General features: G+C 45.7%; 1 protein-coding gene across 8 annotated transcripts in view; it reads right to left on the reverse strand.

Moving 5' to 3' along the window:
• Positions 1-20675, reverse strand: part of asap1a (ArfGAP with SH3 domain, ankyrin repeat and PH domain 1a) — a 104643-nt gene that overhangs the window by 81357 nt on the left and 2611 nt on the right. For all 8 annotated transcript variants that reach the window (XM_036518558.1, XM_036518553.1, XM_036518559.1 and 5 more), the window contains exon 3: positions 20425-20551. In XM_036518558.1, the coding sequence (XP_036374451.1) occupies positions 20425-20551 (127 nt within the window). The remainder of the gene's footprint in view (positions 1-20424; positions 20552-20675) is intronic.

Genomic DNA, 20675 nt, shown 5'->3' on the forward strand with positions numbered 1-20675 from the left:
ACCGTCTGGAGCCGGGAATAGGACAAACAGCCTCCTCGCCCATCACGCTAATGAACCGAGTCTGTCACCGAAGGCCATTAGTGCGGAGTGGCTCAGGCCCCGCCCGGCCCCACTCCACAGGGGGGCTTACGGCCTTCCGCCGGGTAATCCAGGGGCCAGCTGAGGGGACAGGACATCTGTCCGAGGGGGGGTGTCACAGAGGGGGGGCCACGCATGACTGTTTTTGCCGCAAAACCAACAGCGGATGGGTACCACTGTTGAAAGTTCACTCTTTACCAAATGGAGCATGCAGCCATTTAAACAGTACTGAAAGAATCTGGCTTAGTTGCTAAGCGTTATGAATGAGACGTTCAATTTGGCTATTCTGTTAAGTATTCCACCCATGTGTAGCAACTTGGTTTTCCACTGACGCAATGACGTAAAGGTAGATAACCACTCAGCTACTTATTCTTATCTCCGATGACATCATCCGCTGTCACGTGACCAAATCCACTGTCACATTGCCCTCTGGGAATGTCCTGTGAGTAGGAAGGAGAGTTAGCACATCCTACTCTCAACTGAGCCACCAAACCAAGTACTGTTTAGGTGAGCTGCCCACTGTGTAGCCACACAGCATCTGACACAGCACCAATCACAAAGCTCCACTCCTGAGCCTGTATTCAATGTCCCACATTGTGGCACTACCATAAAAAAACAAAGTACCTCCAAGATCCATACCCATCTCAGACGGGGCTCTAGGAACACATCATCTCACACTGTTTGGACAGAAAGTACTTCTCTTTCACCGTGTTTTTATATCCCACAGGGTCTGTGGGCATGTGAAGCAGCCCTCATCTCACTAACCACAGCAGTCTCCATGGAGAGGAGCAAACAACACAACTTTGCAAATTAAATTTTAATACTTTTGTTTCCCACTGTGCCACTTCTATACTCACGGGCTTCAATATATTCATAAATGAATGTTAAAAACCACTACTCTGCTCAGCTATCATGTTCATGAATGCTGTGAAAGCATTTGGAAGTAAACAAGTTTCTCAACACAGTAGTTATGGATGCTGTACAAATCTATTACAGAAGATGATGCAGGCACATCTCATTCTGATTATTGGTTTGCATCCATATTTCCTAGGATACATTTCTGAATTTTTAAATTTGAACTTCTAAAATAGAATTCAGAGGAGAAGCCATATTAGAAAAAGCTGTGAGCACCACTGCAAGGTGATGTGTGCTGTTAGTACGCTACTTAACATTTGATTTAAATATGCCTTCTTTCTCAGCTCTGATGAAAGAGTATAACATGCAACCAATTCAATAGCATGCATAATAAACATCTGTGTTTTAGGAGTTCAGAATCTTACTAGACAACTGGTCACAAAAAAAGAAGGACAACAGAACTCAAAATGGAGATTAAAAGATGTACTCATTTACCAGTTCTACTGGCAAATGTTGGTGTAAAGGAACTGATTAACACTGTGCACTGGATCAAAAGGGTTTCAACCGCACACTTTTTTTGTAGCCTAGCTGACCACCAATCCCTTAAGTTAGCTCAGAGCATCATTTTGCCTGCACAAACATATTTCCATAAGCAATATTCACCAGTATACATGCTACAGCTAGCTGTTTTGTTGTGGAAGACATTTTCACCTAACTAGTCACTGAAACTAATTAAAAGCATTAAAAAACTGTTGAAAAATCCACCGTTCCAGAATAAATACTGATGTTTAAAAAAAGAAATGCATAATGGACAACCCCTGATTTGATATGCAGAATTATGCGTGTTCAGTTGTTTTTTCCATCTGGAACGACTGAAACTTTTCACAGTGGCAAAAGAAGGCAGACGAAGGCAATCCCACACAAGCGCAATGGTGGTGAGGTTTCAAGCCATCTGCTCCCGGAGAGTGTTGGCTGAAGAAAGGAGCCAGCAAAGACAAACTCCATTTGACTCATTTAAATTTATCTCGCACACACACACATGCACACATGTAGAGGATGATTACCAAACAGGAGGCCTGTTACAGTACCGGAGAATGAAGTCTGAGAACAAAGCAAGCGGTAGGTATTAGGAGCACAATCCGGAACGAAGGCCAACCCAGGCAAAGACAACTCATACAAGACCAAGTCTTACAGAGTCTAGGGGAAAGTACCTGTGGAGGTAAAAGCACTACACCTGGAGTGCACATGCTTGTCTTTCTTCAAACCCAACAGAGGATTTTTATTCTTTTCGCATGAAGCAATTCTAAGGATGAAGCTCACTAGTGCTAACATCAAGTGCACCACCCGGGTTCAGAGGAGGGGCGAAGCATGCCCACTTAGCTGTGTGCCAGGGAAATTAGCCAGTTGTTGACTAATGAATACCCAATCAATAGAGAAAAACGCCTCACAGGAACGTCCATCTTCTAAAGCGAGACAAGGACGTTTGACTTGGAATGTGAACACTCGGAATTTGGACCGCCTTGAGAGGAGCACTCCATTTTCTTGTAGGCAGAGAGTGACGTTCTACCCACACCGTGATGGATTTCACTGACAAACACCATTAGGGTCGAGACTAATGACGGCATTCAGTGCCTACTGTCAACAATGAACGAACGCTTAGACCGACAGAGAGCACGACAGATTTAGAAGCCAGGAAACACACTAAATGACCCCATCGCTCTTAAAGTCATACTACGGCTCACGCAAAGCCAACATAAACTTGTTTGCTGGTAGCTCCTGTATGTCTTCATGATGGTTTTGGAAAGCTTTCTTATTCCAGTTAGGCACGGAAAGCCTTGAATGACGTACAGTGTGCTGGGAACATATAAACTTAAAGAGGAGCTACTTGTGAGAAGTGTACCCAGAGGTCAATCGACAGCACTGTTCAACACCCAGACTGACATTACAAGCACACGTGCACAAGGTATCATGCTTGACTCAGCTGATATCTGAGGCTTTCATTGCATCCGATTGGCCTGGCAGTCATCATAACGCTCCATCATCTTCACTCACAAACATACATGACCGTTCATGCAACAAACAGAACCTGCATGCATTTTGGACGACTGCGAGAGCTCTACCGACACAAGGCCACGGGTGCACTAACGCGCAGTCCGTGTCTTTCCACTTGCTCTGCACGCTGTCACTGAAGATGAACACACAGAGTCAGTGTCTGCGAGATGTTACAGTTCAGAATGGTCTTTCTTCCTACTCATATTCCAAAGAAGCAGAAATACCCTAAGCTTCTTGAAGATCAATTCTAACGTTAAGTTTGCATATATAAAAAAGTTTTAAGCTTCCTTTCTAAAACAGGCCAGGATTATCAAAGCTAGCTACCCAATAAAATGACACCTTTGGCTGAAACCAACTTCTGTTGTATCACTTTTGCCTGCAATTGTCTACTAGTCAATCACTCCTGGTAGTCACTCACCCTTCCCAGCCACACACACCCATTAACATGACTGGCAGGACTGACACACATTTTTGCTACCGCCTCCCAGCAGGGCAGTCAGCTATAGTTGTTCCTCCTGTTTGTAACCGTACCATTTGTCGACCTGACTCCATATAGTGAGACTCACCACCATTTTTAAGTAATGTGTGAACAAGACCTTTGAGGAATGGAGGCCGAGCTTCACTTCAGCATGATGTGGCAGTCTGTCTGTCACAGCTGCTTCAGGGTAGTAATCGGGGGGCTGTGCATGCAAAACCTATCAAAGGGGTGAACAGCATACATTTGCATACCAAATATTGTTTGCTTTTATGGCCACCCATATCAGTTACAACGGCAGCCACACTTGCCCGTCAAACTGCAAACGGCAAGTTGTGTTCGCGCATACTTCACAGACATCTTGTCCATCTTGGTTAGCCTGTGAAAGCCCGGAGGACATTCGAGGAGAAAACTGAAACTGCCACAATGCGGCTCACTGAAGTCCATTTCACATTTCATGAAATGATGGCTCAGGAACAGATTGTACCCAAGCAAAAAGGCCACACATTCATTTATAATACAACTTTACACTTCTGCCACCGATTTAATGTCATGTAAAGTAACACACTTAAAATGAGGACTTATTTATGAGGTTACAAAAGCACAATTACCAAGGGATGGCAGTCAACATTTTCTCCTCGAGTAACTTCCTTTTGTGCTCTTACTGAACACAATTTAATTGATTGAAGATTATTACTGAACCTTTTACTGAACATTTCACCTATTACTGAACATTCCTGTGTCCCGACCATACCTATAAAAATGTAGGTAAATGTAAAAAGCTGTAATCTTATTCCAATACAATAAAAATTATTAATGAATCCAATATTTAGTTGATTAATCCTTGTTTATTGAGATCAAATGAAGGTTTATTTAAGTTGCACACTGTTTTCCATCGAAAACACACCATTTACCTCATCTATTTCTCAGTTCCTCTTTCATAGAAAGCCTCTAATTGAATACAAAAGGGGCAAGTTTCCATCTTATGAGACAATGCAACAGACTGCCTGACTTCCTTTATGCCAGCCAGCATAGAACAGTACATAGAAACAATCAAACAAATTTAACAGTCTGAAATGATTTGTTACCTGTCGTGTAGGTGCACTGGAGATAATTCTATGCAAATCACTGGAGAAGCACAGTTCCACCATCACTGTTGTTACAGATTCCTGTGAAGTCATTACATTGGGTAAACATGTCACTAACATAAGCTTACCATAAAAGACTATCTCCACCACTCAGGATGTTAGCATTATCCACACAAACCACAGGTCCACATATACCAAAGCGTATTATACTGAACATGGTATTACTCAACCTGACCTGACCAATACTCTCACAGCCAAAACCACCTGCCCCCAGTCCAGACTGAATGAGGCCAACACACTGTGTGTCTTCCTCCACCTGCAATGTAAAGCCGCGCCGCGCAGACTTGAGGGAGCCCGCCGCAGAGCTCCTGGGTCAGATCAAATGACTGGAGCAGCTCAGAACGAAATCAGGAAAACACTTGAACTGGCTCGCACCTGGCCTGCCACAGGGTCACTTGGGAGCGGCGAGCCAGCCAGGATTGCCCAACTGAGGCCCATTTCCAGTGCTTTAATACCTTGTCAGAGCAAAGCAGCAATAAAGATAACTTTCACATATATCGACCAAACAGTAGAACAGAATTACACTATTCACACACACACACGCATATATCTACTAATATAAAGTAAACAAACCAAAGTGTTACAGAATTTTTAAAGAATCCCTAATCACCTTCGTGTTTCTACAAAAGGTACTGTACACCCGCCGACTCCCTAAACACCCACAGCTTAGTGTGTGTTTAAATACCCGCTGCTATATCTGCGCCTGGGGTTTTTGGCCAGGCGGCTGCGCGGGCCTCGCTCTCCCCCGAAAGCAGACAATCGGCAGTGACAGCATTCCTCTGCGGCACAGCTGGCTCCTGCGCGGTGGATTCCTTATCCGCTCAGCCCACGCCTATCGGCTTTTAAACCAGACATAACAGGATGCCGTAAACAGAGAGAAACCCGACTGCTGCTGCCATAGCAGGGGGGATGGGTCGGGTGGGGGGCGGGGGCGGGGGGGTTGGGAGCGTGTGTTTATGTTTGTCGAACATCTGGGCAAACACAAAGCCCCTCGGTGCGAACGTGTAAGGTTCGAACGAACCGTGTTTGCGCGCTGAAATAAGGACGGTCCTGCTACGTCCCTTTAGCAGAGCGGGATGTTTATTTCCTCCGTTGCTAGGCTAGCGGGCTTGCTGTTTACTTGAGGGGAAAAAGGGATAAAGAAGCAAGAATTTCTGGTGAAGAAACTCAGGCAGGTTTTTGACTCGGAATCATTCTATTTAGTCTATTATTGCCCAATACTTTTCAGTTTATTAGTATAATGAAGTCAAGACACAAAGCAGTATAAATACAGACCAACAGACCAAGAAAGTGTCTTTTTCCCTGCATAAGTAAGCACATTTCTGAAATAAAAAAAAAAAATCTTAGACTGTTTCAGCCTAATACTTATTTTTGGGGCTATTTCTTCAAGCTATGGGCAGAGGACCATATTGCAAACAGATGATCTCTGAATCACTCCGGCCCATCCCGCCTTTGCCCATCTATGAAACCAGACACTGAGATACGGACTGTAAAGTCACTTAGCAGCTCCATCAGAAATAGCATTCTCGAATCACGGCCTCTGAAAAGAGAGATGATTAGGAACTGGTGGAGGACAATGCCAAGCGCCGATTTCAAATGAGCCAAAACCGAGGTCCTCCTCGCTGGCAAGAAATGAATACGCTGGCAAACCCTCGACAAACCAGCTATGCGCTGGCACTGCCATCTGTTCTTCATATCCAAAAGAAAGGAAATGAGCTAAAGCGGAGCCAGGGATCTATTGTCAGAGTGTTGGGGCTCTGTATAGAGTGGCTTGATTGGGAGGGACCGAGGCACACATTCTTCCTCCGTGACCCCACCCTTTCTCGCATAATAAAAAAAAATGCCTTGGCATTTTGCCCCCCAGTAACGGGGCAACGTGTTTGCAAGTCCTAATTCAATTTACCGGCATAGTTACCACAGACAGTACAATGCAAAACAATCGGTTCGTCTCCGCACGAGTGCACAGCAATGTTTATTTCCTCCGCGCGGCGGGCCGAGATGGGCGGTCGGCTGAAAACGAAATGAGACAGGAGGGACGTGAGCCTCTTTCTGCAGCGGGATAAAATCAACAAAATCAGAACGTCTTCGGCAAAGTTCGCAGCCGACCCTAGTGGACCAATTTCCCTTCCTGGGTAAACAATTTGACAGAAGTGATGCAGGCAGACTTTTTTTTTTTCATTCACAAAAAACACCAAAATGGAAAAAAAAAATCATGAACAAACAAAACAATGAACTCCAAACCACAATTTTCACAACTACACCCACACCCACTGAAAGGATTATATGATTCAATCAATGGGAATTATATATTATTTCAGTTTCATAGTAGAAAAACATCACCATTTTACCAGCTCCCTGCAAAAACACCACATGCAACAGCAACCTGAATGCAAACAATACTGGGCTATTCTCATGACTTACTAAATGACGGCCTTAAAAGCAAATATTGATATCAGCTATTCGGGTATGTTATTTAACACAGACACATCTCCACCAAACCCATGTCAAAAAATGGCAAGACTTTCTCTCTAAGGTTCCTTAACTCTACCAATCTGTGTTATGTGCTCTGCTTGATTAATGTTTCTGGACAGCTGGAATGAGCCCCCTTGAGAAATCTATTGTGTGCATGCTGCTCATGTGGTTAAGGGTTAACGTATTATCATCACCTCTGATTACAGCTGAGAAAGGGCCCATCACCCTGATTGGAAACAACCGTCTCTGTTCGTATTTGCGGGAGGAAAACCCTTGGCAATAAGATCTCCTGAGACCACATTAGGATTTTGAAAGCCACATTACGAAGCCAAGGAGAAGAAACCAAAACAAAACCATGACAATTCAACAGCCGTGGAAGCAGGATTACGAATAATACAAACACATTGATTATAAAGGGTTCCGCAATCCTCTCAGCCCTCAGCTGGCTGCTGGCAGAGAACCCAGGTTGACTTTGACTGTCAAGATGGACATGGACGGGAGTCAAAGAGAGCCTTTAAACTGTGGTTGTCCTTCAGATGTTACCAAAACAGGGAACGAATGGACTACCTCATCTCCATTCCGATGCGTAAGAGATTGATCAACGTCTTTGTCCACGGCATGGAAGTGTGTGGGAGAATGACAAACCTGAGTGAAGAAGCCCCCCCCCCCCCCCCCCCACGCCTGTTTTGATGCGAAGGGCCCGCTGACGTCCGCGGGACTCAGCTTCCAGACGCTCGCACAGATGCGCGGGGAACGCATGGCGCTCTCGCCCACGCTCGGCTCACAGCCACGCGGGCGTACGCACAGACACCTATTCCCGTGCATTTATGGGGTGAGGATGACAGGGCGGTGACGCCGGAGAGCAACGGGGGGCCCCGCGCCACCCGCTACGTCCTGGCGGATGGCGGCGTGATCGGCGCGAGCAGGAGGCGGACGGCACGGGGTGGGGGGATGGGGGAGATGGGGCGGGAACTGTGAAGAAAGACCGGCTGGCTGCGGGCAGGGACCAGTCAGGCAGCATGTGCATCTCTCTGACTCTTTCAGCTTTCACCCACCGATGACTAATGCCGTCCGCCCCTATAGCGAATTAACGAGTTAAGAACTGCTTTACCGCTCTTCTCATCACTCGCTACCAGGCTTTGTTTCCATGCCCAGAGGCAACCCAGTAATAAAAACCACAAAACATTGCTGCATTAACTTTTACAAATGGCGATGGAACCAATATTGTACCCAGGCTTCGTCCAATCTTCCCTTCTGGAAACGTGACACCTCCTGTACTTGACTAAGCTTGGCTCACCATGACCTATGACCCCTGAAGAAGCCCCTCCCATCCTTTCTGTCACTTGTCCTGAAGTTGCTTGCTGCTTGTGGTCTGGCTAAACACTGCCCAGGTAAGAGGCACAGTTTTGGCGGCTGCTTCCCTGGGGGCTGCCACAGACAGACCGGCACCGCGGTAACACTACAGCAGCAGGCAAAGTGAGCATGACCAGGGCGCAACTGGGCCCCGGGCGGGACAACTGAGCCCTGAATGTAGCGGTGCAAGTTCCCCAAAACCTGACTTCTGCTCTTTTCTGCACTCACCACAACCCTGGCATTATGGTTTCACGATGATGCAGACGCCTGAGCGAAAATATCTCTACGTTTCCAGCAGATGAGGAAGAAGAAATCTGACATAATGGACAATACTGCGGGGCTGACCTTAAGAGAAGTGGTTCAATGTGTTCTGGGTGTGTTAAGGCACAAAGAGTTGCTCTGTCGCACGTCTAAGGCCAGCACTGTGTTGAGTCACATATATGTGCCAGCCATGTCCCTGCCATGAGACTACGCCACGGCACTGATCTGCCAACAGGTATTCGATGGCTTCAGGTTTAAGTGTCAGTGGAAGTAAGCAACGCTATTCTTCTATTGTTTTATTTACTTTATCGTTTACACAGTGAGCCATGATTCAGTCCAGGTTGAAAGGGAATAAAAAGCTGCTGTTTAATAAAGCCAATTTTATGTTCCAGCAATAAAGCCATTTCTCTCCATAACACGACATTCAATTCTGTCAGTAAAGTGAGTTAATACCATGTCTGCTATGGCACAGTGGTGTAAACTGTGTCAGGAGCAACACAATTCAATTATTATTGTATTACTGAATCAGTCTGTTTTATTTACCGAGGTTTATCGGATAATCTCTTAACATTTGAGAAGTGTAAACCGAACACATTTCCCATCAATATTTACATCCCCCAGCAGCATGCATTGTTTTAGAAAATGAAAGCAGTGAGTCAGTGCCCCTCCGGGTCGCAATCAGAAGGCAGCCATTATGTGATACTTGAGCCTCCAGGAGGACACATCACCTTAATGTAATCAGGGAGCAGGGTAACCCTGCCTGTCGTCTGGGAATCCGAGCGGCCTCGATAGCGGCTCTTTTGTTCCTCCATTGTCATCACGACACCTGCTAGCTGGCCAGACGCCTGACGGACACAGTTTAAGTTGACCTGATACTATCTCCTGTAAAGTAATCCTCATGGGGGGGGATTGGGTGATGTCAGGATAACTCCCTTCCCAGACCAGGATAATGATGTTATGCCATTACCCATAGTGCATGCCGGGCCACTGTTAGGCCACTGCAGATGAGGTAGGCCCCAGATCTCTTCAGCAGTTTGCCAAAAATCCACCTCCGCCACATAAAACTAAATTAATTTTTGGTTCACTCCTATTCATTTGAACCGGACCCGCTTCAGCTGGCTCCATTTGCTGATATAAGTGTAAGTATAATTCCGTTCAATTTAAACCTTTGAATGCCCTGTGGGAATTCATTAAAAAGGGGAAAAAAAGGCAACAATATTTGATCCATTCATAGACCGATTGATTAATTGACTTCAGGTCAGGCACCGTGATCCATTGAGTTGTTCCCCCCAGGGAATCTGCTTCCTTGCGAAGCCAATCTGGTAATAGCAGCAGAATTCGTGAACGCAATCAATGGCAGACACTTCAATGAAAATAGTGGCTGGCTGATTGATTTTTTTTCTGTGAAATGCATGCACCAAAAAGGAGGACCCTTGACTTTATATAGCACAGGAGCTTTGAACAGCATTTGCATCTAGGCATGTCTGTCTTAGAGGGCTCCAAACTGTTAAGATGTAACGGTGCCGTATGGTGGAGGCATCTACCAGTGTCCTTCCCTCATGAGACTCAGCTGAAGCTATGTACAGCCAGGTGGCCGGTGGGCAGTGGTTTAAGGCACCAGGAGATTAATGACTGGGCTTGGATTGCGCAGAAAACCCATGTGTCATACTGTCACTAAAACGCTCCAGAAACGCTCAGAAAATATCAAGCACTGACAGCATAACGGCTGGGTAAGGACTGCTGAACTACCCGTCCTCTGTTATGACAACATTAGTTGCAGGGGTGTAGATGGTGTGTTGTTACGGTAGCCTCTAAAAGCGGACTACCCAGAAACTGCCCAGTGCAACGCCATCTCTGAAACGCTGGAAAAATGTTGTGGGCATGTTACGCCTTAGCCGGGTAACGGCTGGACTTGGACTGCCTAGAGACCTGTCGTACGCTTAAACATCGGCACAACTACGCAGAAACATCAGGCTGACGTTAAGCATTGCCCAAGCGAGCGCTAAGCTCGGACGGCGTGGACACTGTCCGCTGTCACGCAACCGCTCCGGCGCGACGGAAGCGCCGTGAGAACGTTACGCAACAGCTAGGCACAGGCCGGGCTTTGACGACGGCACTGCAACCAGGCCTCTGCACAGCTGCATGACGTCTCACGGGAAGGGTATTAACCTTCGACAGTAATCTCTATGCACAGGAGGACTCCTTCACAGCCGGCCGCCCCTCCCCCACGGAGAGATATCTAGATGGAACCGCACTCTCTACTGAGAACAATCACGTATATGTAAAAAGCAATGTCCAGGATTAAAAGCAGAATAGCTTCATTGGACAGCCTCTGGTCTTGTTGCGTGTGTGGCGGGGCTCTGCTGATCTGCCATAACGAAACTGCAAACTCAGCTGCAGGATACGCCATTCTCCAAAGGGATTCTGCGTTATGCGGGTCAGCGATCGCAGCAGTTTGATGTGCAACATGAGGGTATGGCGCTGTAACCCACACCTCATACCCTCATGTTGTATCGGTTACAGCGCGAGGCCTTCCCTTCGTCTAGGGCTGACTGCGGAAAAACCAAGAGCGGAGGCCGAGCTCACGCTCACTCGTCTCCTCACCGTGGCAACACGCGTGCCGCCGGGAGCATCCGAGACCGTTCGACGCGGCCTTGAATCTCTGACGCGCTGCGGCGGGATTTACGGCGACGCCCTCCTCCTCCATCTGGTTGAGCAGCGCGAGGGCCGAGCGCGTGGTGAGGCCTGCTCTAAATCTACAGCGCCAGCGTGGAACGCTCTGAACCAGGTGGCGTCACGTCGGCCTGCCAGGAAAAGAGGTGGGAACGATGACGGAGGAACACACACAACTATTGTGTAACAGCTCGAGTGGCCTAAACCTCACAGAACGAAATCTTCATCGCGGAACGACGCAGAATTTTTAAACCTTCACACAAAGCCAGCAACTCGATGAGCAGTGAACGGTGAGCTCTGGTGCACTGTGGGTAATCTCACACAGCTGAAGCCACCTTGAGCTGGCGCAGCGCCCCCCTGGCCTCGCTCGCAGGTGCTCGCTTGGCCCGCAAAAGTAGGTTAATCCTGCCTTTCACTCCCTCTGACTGCAGCTCCAGAAGGGCCTCCCTTCGTGTTACATAAACACGCACGTAAGACAACCAGGTTATTTTTAGCAGTCACAAATCTCGACTCTGAGGAGGATGCCGTGGTCATTCACGCTTTTAAGATCTGATGCTTGCTCTCTTTACATACACAAATTCCAAGTGTAACAGCAGTCAAATGTTGATGGGGGAAACTAACTATTTTCGCATAGCATGATATGCATGACAACATGTTTACACATTATATTTTTTTCATTATCACCCATACAATTAATAAAAATAGAAAAAAAACATCGGGCAATTAACTGCTGCTGTCATGATTCATACTACCATATCACCACGATAACTGTACTGTACTATACATAGATTTTAATTGGGGGATTGGCAATGCCTTTTTGAATTTGATGAAAAAATTCTGTGCAAAACATGTGCTGTGCATCAGCATCTAAGACGAAAATCTTCTTATTCTCCAATCTTCCAAAAGAGTAAAGTGAAGCTACATTATAGCACATATGGCCTTATAGCAGTTGGAGCTTACCTCATGATCACTTTTTGCAGAGTGCTAATGCAGCTTAAAACATGAAATGTACAAGAAATGAAGTGCTTTTTCGAAGCCACCACTATACATCTAAATGAGGTTTGACAAGGACAAGCACGCACTGACGCAATACTGTAGTAATCTGAGATGGCACACAAGGAACAGGACACTCTGTCACCAAGTGTACACCAACTATTCAGGCTAGGGTAAATGACAAAACGATCACTGCTCTCCCTGAAAACTGCAAGGGCATACCCGTATATGAAAGCAGGCTTCCTTTTCCTCTCAGTGGAACTGAAAATGTCCCTTCTTAACAGTCTGATAAGGGAGTGAAACTCGCGGGGACGTATCAAGAAAGCCGAGAGACACTCCCTGCCAGTGAACAGAGTCCTGACCCACTTGGGTTTCACCATTAAAAATGCACTCAGCTCCCATGCATAATTCACCACAACGACAGACAAAAAAAATTCATTAATTAGGACTAAGGAAGAGTGCTGGGTTCTGCTCAATGTAAGGATTGGACCCTTAAGACTGTGGGTGACGTTTTCCTGTGAATTTAGTGGCGTCTTGCCGCGTACCCTGGGCTGTGGGTGCGACAACCGCAGAGCTGTTCCCGCTCTTGCCCCATTGCGACACGCTTCTACACTCAAAGCTCGGCCACGGCTTTCCTTCCTCAAATGAGAAGGACAGAGCGATCAGCTTCTTGCCTCTTGGGTGCCGTTTCTGAGGTGCACAGGCAGGCAGCGAAACCGACGCCGAATGAGGCCCTCATCAGAGAGAGCGCGAACGAGGACTGGGCCAAATGTGGCCGCAGGAGTTCGCGAGCGGGTCGAAAGCGCAGGGTTTATTGAGAACCCGGCGGTCGAAGAGAACGCATTAAGGCAACGCCACGGGGCAAAAGCTGGGAAAAGTGACGAGCCTTCTCAAACGCGGCCCTGTAATCCGCGCCAGGTTTTACGACCCACCCGCTTTCTTTCCACAAGTGTCCAGATGTCAGAGAACTGGGGTTTTCACCCTTTCTGCTCTTGCTCAGTCTGTTCCATTGCATAAAAATCCCTCGCTCATAAAACCCAGAGAGGGCCCAGCTGTTCAGCAGCGGGCAATGAGTGCCCTCCTCCAAAACTACACGGGGCAGTGACAGGTTGGAGATATTCCACAGCCTCTCCCGGCTGAAACTTGGCACACCATGCCTCGGCCTTGGACTGACGGGACATGGGCGAGCTGAGGAAAATACCTAAAAAGAGGGGAAAAAAACCCCACACTGCCAAAGCAGACACTTCCTCATTTTATGACAACCCGAGCTAACTGCCGTAATACAGACCCATCCCGTCACTTCCCAGACGTTGGCATGAACTTTATCAGATGGGGTACGGGCCAAGGTAGCCCGCGGGCATCAGATCTATCAAACACGAGAGGAGAAGGGTGATTAAGTCGCTCATTATAGACTGCGGGCGCTCCAGGAAGTGCGGGGGGGGAGCTGTGATAGTAAAAAAAACCCAGGATTCAGACATCAAACAGGGAGCTTCAGCCCAGTAGACCATCAAGACCCAGGAATTTATAACCCGATTTAAAGAGGGAAGCTGGACTGCAACACATCGCATAACCACCTCATCCCATTGCACAGGGTCAAAGCCAGTCAAAACTGTTAAACACGCTCCTCTTCTCAAAGCATGGCACGCCTCCAGACCACCTCCCCGACTCCACCTCGTGCCTCTCCCTCTTCGACACAAGCTGCTGACAGTCAATAATGTATGTAGAACTTCTTTCACAACCCCCTTCACACACACACAAATTCCAGAGTAGAGAGGGTCAGTCTGTGGCCAACAATATTATTTGCTAATTAAGTCCCAAGCCAAAGTTGCTGTCAGTTTTTAAGAACTAAAGAGCAACTCTTTTTTCCAGAGGTTGATCAAAAACACAGCACATTAAGAGCAATGTGTTGCCCCATGTGAAACTTCCTCCTCATTAAAAGTGATGGATGTGCGGCGTCAGCCTCTCCCTTCTATCAAGGGTTTATGATGCATTAACAAGCCCTGAACAAACAAGCAAGGCATTTAAAAGAAAAACCCACCTCATTAATAAACTGCATTCGAGCCCAGAATGCAATGCTAGGCCAAGTTTGCGCTGAAATCCAGATTCCAACAGCCCCAGAATGAAGAGTGAAAAAAATAATAATTCAGCTGCTCCAAATGCATTTTCGTAACTATCTGCTTATCAGCATGCCCAGAGATGGGAAACACCATTTTAATTTAACATGAATTGCTGGAATTTGTCTTAGTGCAGAATAAGAGGCACAGAAAGGCACCAGGAACTGTTGTCACAATAGTCCAGTACTTTTACTTGACTGCGTGAAGTAACTTCTACTTCATAAAAATGTGGCTGCAAAATCAGGACTGTAAGGTGACGGGGACGGATTGAAGATGGCGTGCGGAGGTGATGTAATCGGCAGCTTAGCTCACCATCTCCAGCAAAACGACAGCTCCAACCGAATGGTCCACTTCGGACAGTCAAACACCCTCTGACAAGTCAAATAACCATCATCAGGATCAGAAATACTAACCATTCCCTCCCAAACCAGGCCAAAGGGAGGCTGACAGAATGCGTTGTTGATGGGCAATCACGAAACTAATTGATAAACTCAGGGGGCAAGTTACCACAGCCAGTCATTTTTTCCATAGCTCACAAATCTACTAAATGAATACAGCATCTATGCCCAACGCTTCATCAAAATTAGAGGCGTGCGTTCTCCGGGCATGCCAAGAGGCCATAAAGATCATTGTCTTGAGTGTTTGCGTCACCGTTTTGTTATCTAATATCTAAGGGCAGTCTTTCCAAAAAATGATGACAATGGGACAAGAAAGTGCAGGGCACCAATCATGATCAGGGCACTTACAGCAGATCCGAATGATTGCAGCCCACTACTGAGATTTTCAAAAGGGTGAAAACCACACCAGGGAAACACATATGAGATTAGCAACAAGCACACACCCTCCTCCCAGTAACAAGACCACATTGCACTTGTTCAGAACTCCAGGACAAACATAAAAGGCTATGTGAGCACCATTCAACCTTGACTACACCACCATCATCAAGAAAATATCTGCTGTTTTTGCAAGCATGAAACTCAACAACAGCTAGCACTGAGCACACCAGACGTGCAGAAATGCTGCTTTGTCTGTTTTCCATTAAAGGCCACAAGAATTATGTGTAGGACGTAAAAGAGACGTATCATGACATTGCTGGAGGTGACATAACTTATTCATGCTGCAATACGCCTGACAGAAAAGAGTCCAGAGGCCGGCACTGGTCAAACGCTAGACACATCGGAGGCAGGGGAATGCCTTCGTAACTGTGAGGACAGTGAGTAAAGGATTTAGAAGGAGTTATATCATAAGACTGTGGGAGATGACATAAGTCTACACACAGCAATATCCTGACAGCAACTACCCAGAGGGGCGAACAAGACCCAAGTTCAGATGCCTTATACATCTGTAGAAGATGCAATGCTGGGAGGTTTTGGATCTTAAAAAGGTATTTGCCCTCTTCATCAGAGTTTCCAAGCACAGTTACTCTGAGAAGGGTTCCGCCCTTTGTCTGGTAAAAAAAAAAAAAGAAAGGGATTCGGCTTTACAGTTCTCTGTTACTGGTGTAACGGAACAAGTCATGTGATTCTGGAAGATTCCAAAAACAGCTACCGCCGCCTCGCGCACGCCGGCCTGCTCACAGATGTTTCCAGTTTACGCCAGAGTTTTCTGCCCTCTTAAACAGAAATCCAGATAGACCATTCGCAAGGCAGACCTGTCCCTCCCGCACCACGGAAAACCAATGTAGCCTAAACTGTGTACAGAACAAACAAAAGCTCTAGTTTTCAAATAGTTATGCCAGTGAGGTGCTTTGTAGTCTGATGCTCTTTGTGCTGCAATAATATAACTATTACAGGAAACAAGATGGTCTCTCAAAGGTCATGTGCTCATGCATTTAGCAATAGGGCGTAACTGTTACATATGAGATGCAATTCAGCTCGTGTCAAAAAAGGGAAGGAAAGTAACTCGAAGCCACGCTCCTGCAAATCTGCTGTAAACGTGCTCATGAATAAACATGGAACACACAACAACTGGGTCATGATAGCCACGTCTTAATTTACATGCCAGTGCGTTTGCCGTAATTTACAAATTAACAGGTGCAGGTCTAACGGCATATTCTTGCACTGAGGTAACACAGTGATTAAACAACTACAGCAATGTCACTGCAATTAAGTCAATGCCTGCCAACAAATACTAAAGGGTAAGAGGGAATGTTCCCTTTAAGTTATCAATACTTTATTATTAACATGTGCCATACCAAATGAAGCTTACAGTATCATATTTGGAGCATATATTGTTAAACATATTTGGACATTAAAACCCAAGAAAGCATTTAGCTGGATCCGTCACACATATACCATGTAGATGGCGCATACAAAGCTGATTCAATATGCTTTGTATATAAAATACCAGGCTTTTTTTTTCCAATCAAGCAAACAGCTCTTGATGACTTTGATCATTTCAGCATGTACACAACAAGGAATGCACTCAGAGAAAGTATCAGCAGTGACGGAATCCCATTCTGTTAAATCAGTTTTTCAAAACATGTCTGCCAGCATTGTGCTATAGACTAACAACTCCTGGTGATTGCTTTTTTCCTGCAAAGCACATTTTATTCATATTGTACATGGCATCTTCTCAAAATTGGACCAGTGGTCAATCGAACGTTAGATTGGATCTCATCAAACTATTCATATGCTCAGGTCAAATCTGTTCTCATCATTTAAATTAAAAAAAAGAAATGACTGCGAGCTGTATGCTTTGTTGCTTTGATTTCTGCTTTCTCGCCGGAGAAGCAGTCCCTCCAAAATCACGTTGGTGGGGGGATGTGGAGTTCAACGGCCCACTGTCTGCTCCAGTTAGCATCCGCCCCGGAGGATCTGAACTGATGTACCGTGAATGAGGTGCACACAGGTAGTTAAAAACATGTGAGAGCAGAGACACGTTGAGGTTGAGCAGCAGTGCCCTGGCTGCAAGATTGCAACTTTGTTGACCCCACAGGCAGGGACCACTTCTATCCAGGGAGACCCATTTATTCCTGCTGTAGCTAATGAGTTCCGGTCACTAACCAAGCTAAACATAAGTTGTTGCTCCAAAAGGACTGTAGGTTTATCAATGCAGGAAGAGAACCAACAATTCAAAGTATCGAGTCTCTGACATCTTGACTACTACAGATGTGGAATCTTTGCAGACTATTCTTTACAGAGTTCTGGGTGTTTTCATTGACTGGAAGATCCCTCAGTGCTCTACCCCACTTACTGTATACCTGAGGACTGCTGGGTCATAGGCCACAGCCTGTACTGAGAGCTCTGGGCTTCGAGTGATATAACAGACACTGGTACAGAGGAGAACACCTCAGGACCTTACCTCCTCTGAAAACCCAGGCCAAGACCAACTTAAGCAGCACTCACAATACAAGACACAGGTTCATGCACCTGCATAGCCATTTGGCCTTGATCTGTTTTGAGCTACCTTCTTCAGGATGCCCATGGCACAGCAAGGGTATGTAATCACTGAATGTTCAATCTGGAAAAATAAAAGACCCCTGGTCCACTCTGAATGAGACAAATCAGGTGACCACACCTAAATGTTAGTCAAAAAAGGTTTTCAGAAAAGCTGATTATCCCATTTACAATTCTTATTCATACACATCATTCCTAACCACTGCGAAGTCCTTCCAGCCTATGCATTGTAGCATTCATATCATTAGAAAACACAGCAGCTAATGCTGGGTCTGTAACATTGGCCATTTCTGACAGCTTTGTCAAACAGTACAGCCTCATCTGAGAGCATCACATGTTACACCATTCCATTTTATTTTGATAGTGTGCTCATTTCCAAGACTATGCAAGACTATGAACCCCACGAGAAGCTCTGCCTGCCAACCCATTTCAGTTTGGATTCAGGTGCAACCCAGGCCCTAAACAGCTGGAATCTGACAGTAAAATATCATGCAGTATTTATGAGCGGCTGAAACAATGGAGCACTAACACAGGGCTTCCATCCAAAAGTGGGGCTGAGAGATGTTCTCTGACAAATATTGATTGATCCTCACCATTCCTGCTTAAAATGCTGACTGCTAGTATTTGTCCACATGAGAAAATGGAAGCTTTCTGGCCGCACAGCATGCAACTTAAGTGCTGATCACAAGAAACCTCCAAAACCTTACTTGATCCATAATAACTGCGTGACTCTGTTCTCAGCAACTAGTCCTTAGATGATTGTCTTCTAGAGACTATAAAATCGATGCTCGTTGCTTTGAGCTTTGAGTTGAAGATGTCCCTGGCTGCTTTTTGGTTCTGGCATGCATGTGTTGACTTTGCCATTCACTCAGTGGCATGTAAGAAATGACTTGTTTATTTCAATTCCTAATGCAGGTAAGGGCCAAGCACAAAGCAGTTTGAGTGAATAGAGACCAAACAGCAGAGGCGTGAACACATGTGATGTTTTAGAGATGTCTCTCAACTAAGGTCAAACCTTACCCCGGTGTTACTGAAGGGAAAATGGCAAAAACTGTCTGCCAACTGTCAGTCTCTCCAGAACATTTTTAACCCAGTTCCTTTAAAATAACAACAAAGCATATTTCGACTATTTACATTTTCCTGTGAAATTCAGGGTCTGTTGCATTTTCAATGTGTTTGTGTGTGCTGGAATATTTGATTCTGAATCAATTGTCTTTTCATAAACAATCCTGGCACCTAACACAACTCCCCCCACCTGAAAGTTACTTTACCAAATGGAATGCTCCAACTGTATCAAATGCTACAGGTGATTCACTGGAAATAGGACACAGGATATATTCACATGCAGCGCAATATTCCAATTCACACGTCGGTATAGTACGTTAAGTATTATTACACAATTTCGCTGACTTGGATTAGACTCAAAAACATTTGAAACATTTAACAACAATAAGCCCCTGAATTTTAATTTCTTTTGCACAAATGATTCGTCCAACGCATCCATTTCTTTGGATTAACACGAGCATCGACAATCCAACGGCCATTTCCAGGGATAACTACGGGAGGATTCCACAGATACACAACGGGGAACAGAGTGGTCCCTTCTAATCTTAGCCGTTAAAGCCTTCTCGTCCAGCCAAACATCGGTCTTTCCAATGTATTAGCACGGAAGGCATTAGGCACATCGAAACTACTAACTCGTCTAATGACATCGTAAAGAAAAAATATAATGTAGAATTGTAAAACGTTGCAAAAAATGGGCAACTAGGTAATGATGTTCCAAGGTACGCTTTTGGTTCTACCTAAAATAAATTATATATTAATTTTCCTTTCACTAAATACAGTAGCTAACTAATTCAAAACATATTTTGTGCAGTGGAGTTAAGAGCATGCTGATACATGAAACCATCCAGAAATTGACCTTGCGTGATATTGGACACTCAGTGATATGATCTCATCGCTTTTATCGCGTGTTCGGATAAAAGCACATCCAAGTTGGTTTAAAATAAGTATGGCCAGTATCTCAACCAAGCATCTGACCATCGTGTCAATGACGGTGCACCAAAACAAATGATTAAACCGTTATAGTTAGATTTGGCACACCAAATAGATATGGTTGCCTGTTTAAAAAAAAGCTGTGACGTTTGAAAAGAGTGAACCGCCTTGTATTTTAGGAACGAATATAAACAGCATTTTGGCTGAACCTGTTTTCAACAACTAGAACATTGCGCGTACCTAACCTGACTGTTATGCATGCCCTTCAACAACATAATTGTGGGCAGTAGAGATGGATTTGCGTAAAGGGGATTAGTGTCGTTCCGTGGGGGTGCACGCATTGTGTACACTGCACACACACACAACTAAGCGCATCATCAAATTGAAGCTGCATACAAATGCCATAACAGATGGGAACACCATGTCATGAGCTACCATGATTCACCAATGGGCAGTGGTCACTCGAACTAGCATGGTAGCATTCACTAGCGACGATGCTACTAAACGTGTGATCTTTGATATCAGCGTCCACCAGGGCTGATAAAAACTGGCCTTACCTCTTCCAGAACATTGACGGTGTTCCGGCAGCTCTGCAGCCGGGTGGTGAAGCTGGATGTCGTGGGAGAGTTGTAATCCTCCGTAGTCTCCGAGAGAAACTCGGACACCGAGATCTGATCCGGCATCCTTCCGCACGCAATCGCCCAGAAAAAAAAGGATGGGGGAAAATGTTCAGAAATCCAGGATCATTCAAAACTACTTACTAAGTGAATGACCTGACGTCCGTCGCCAAAATAGCCTAGACAACTAG

Source organism: Megalops cyprinoides, chromosome 24 (assembly GCF_013368585.1).
Source record: "Megalops cyprinoides isolate fMegCyp1 chromosome 24, fMegCyp1.pri, whole genome shotgun sequence".
In the NCBI taxonomy this organism is placed as follows: domain Eukaryota; kingdom Metazoa; phylum Chordata; class Actinopteri; order Elopiformes; family Megalopidae; genus Megalops; species Megalops cyprinoides.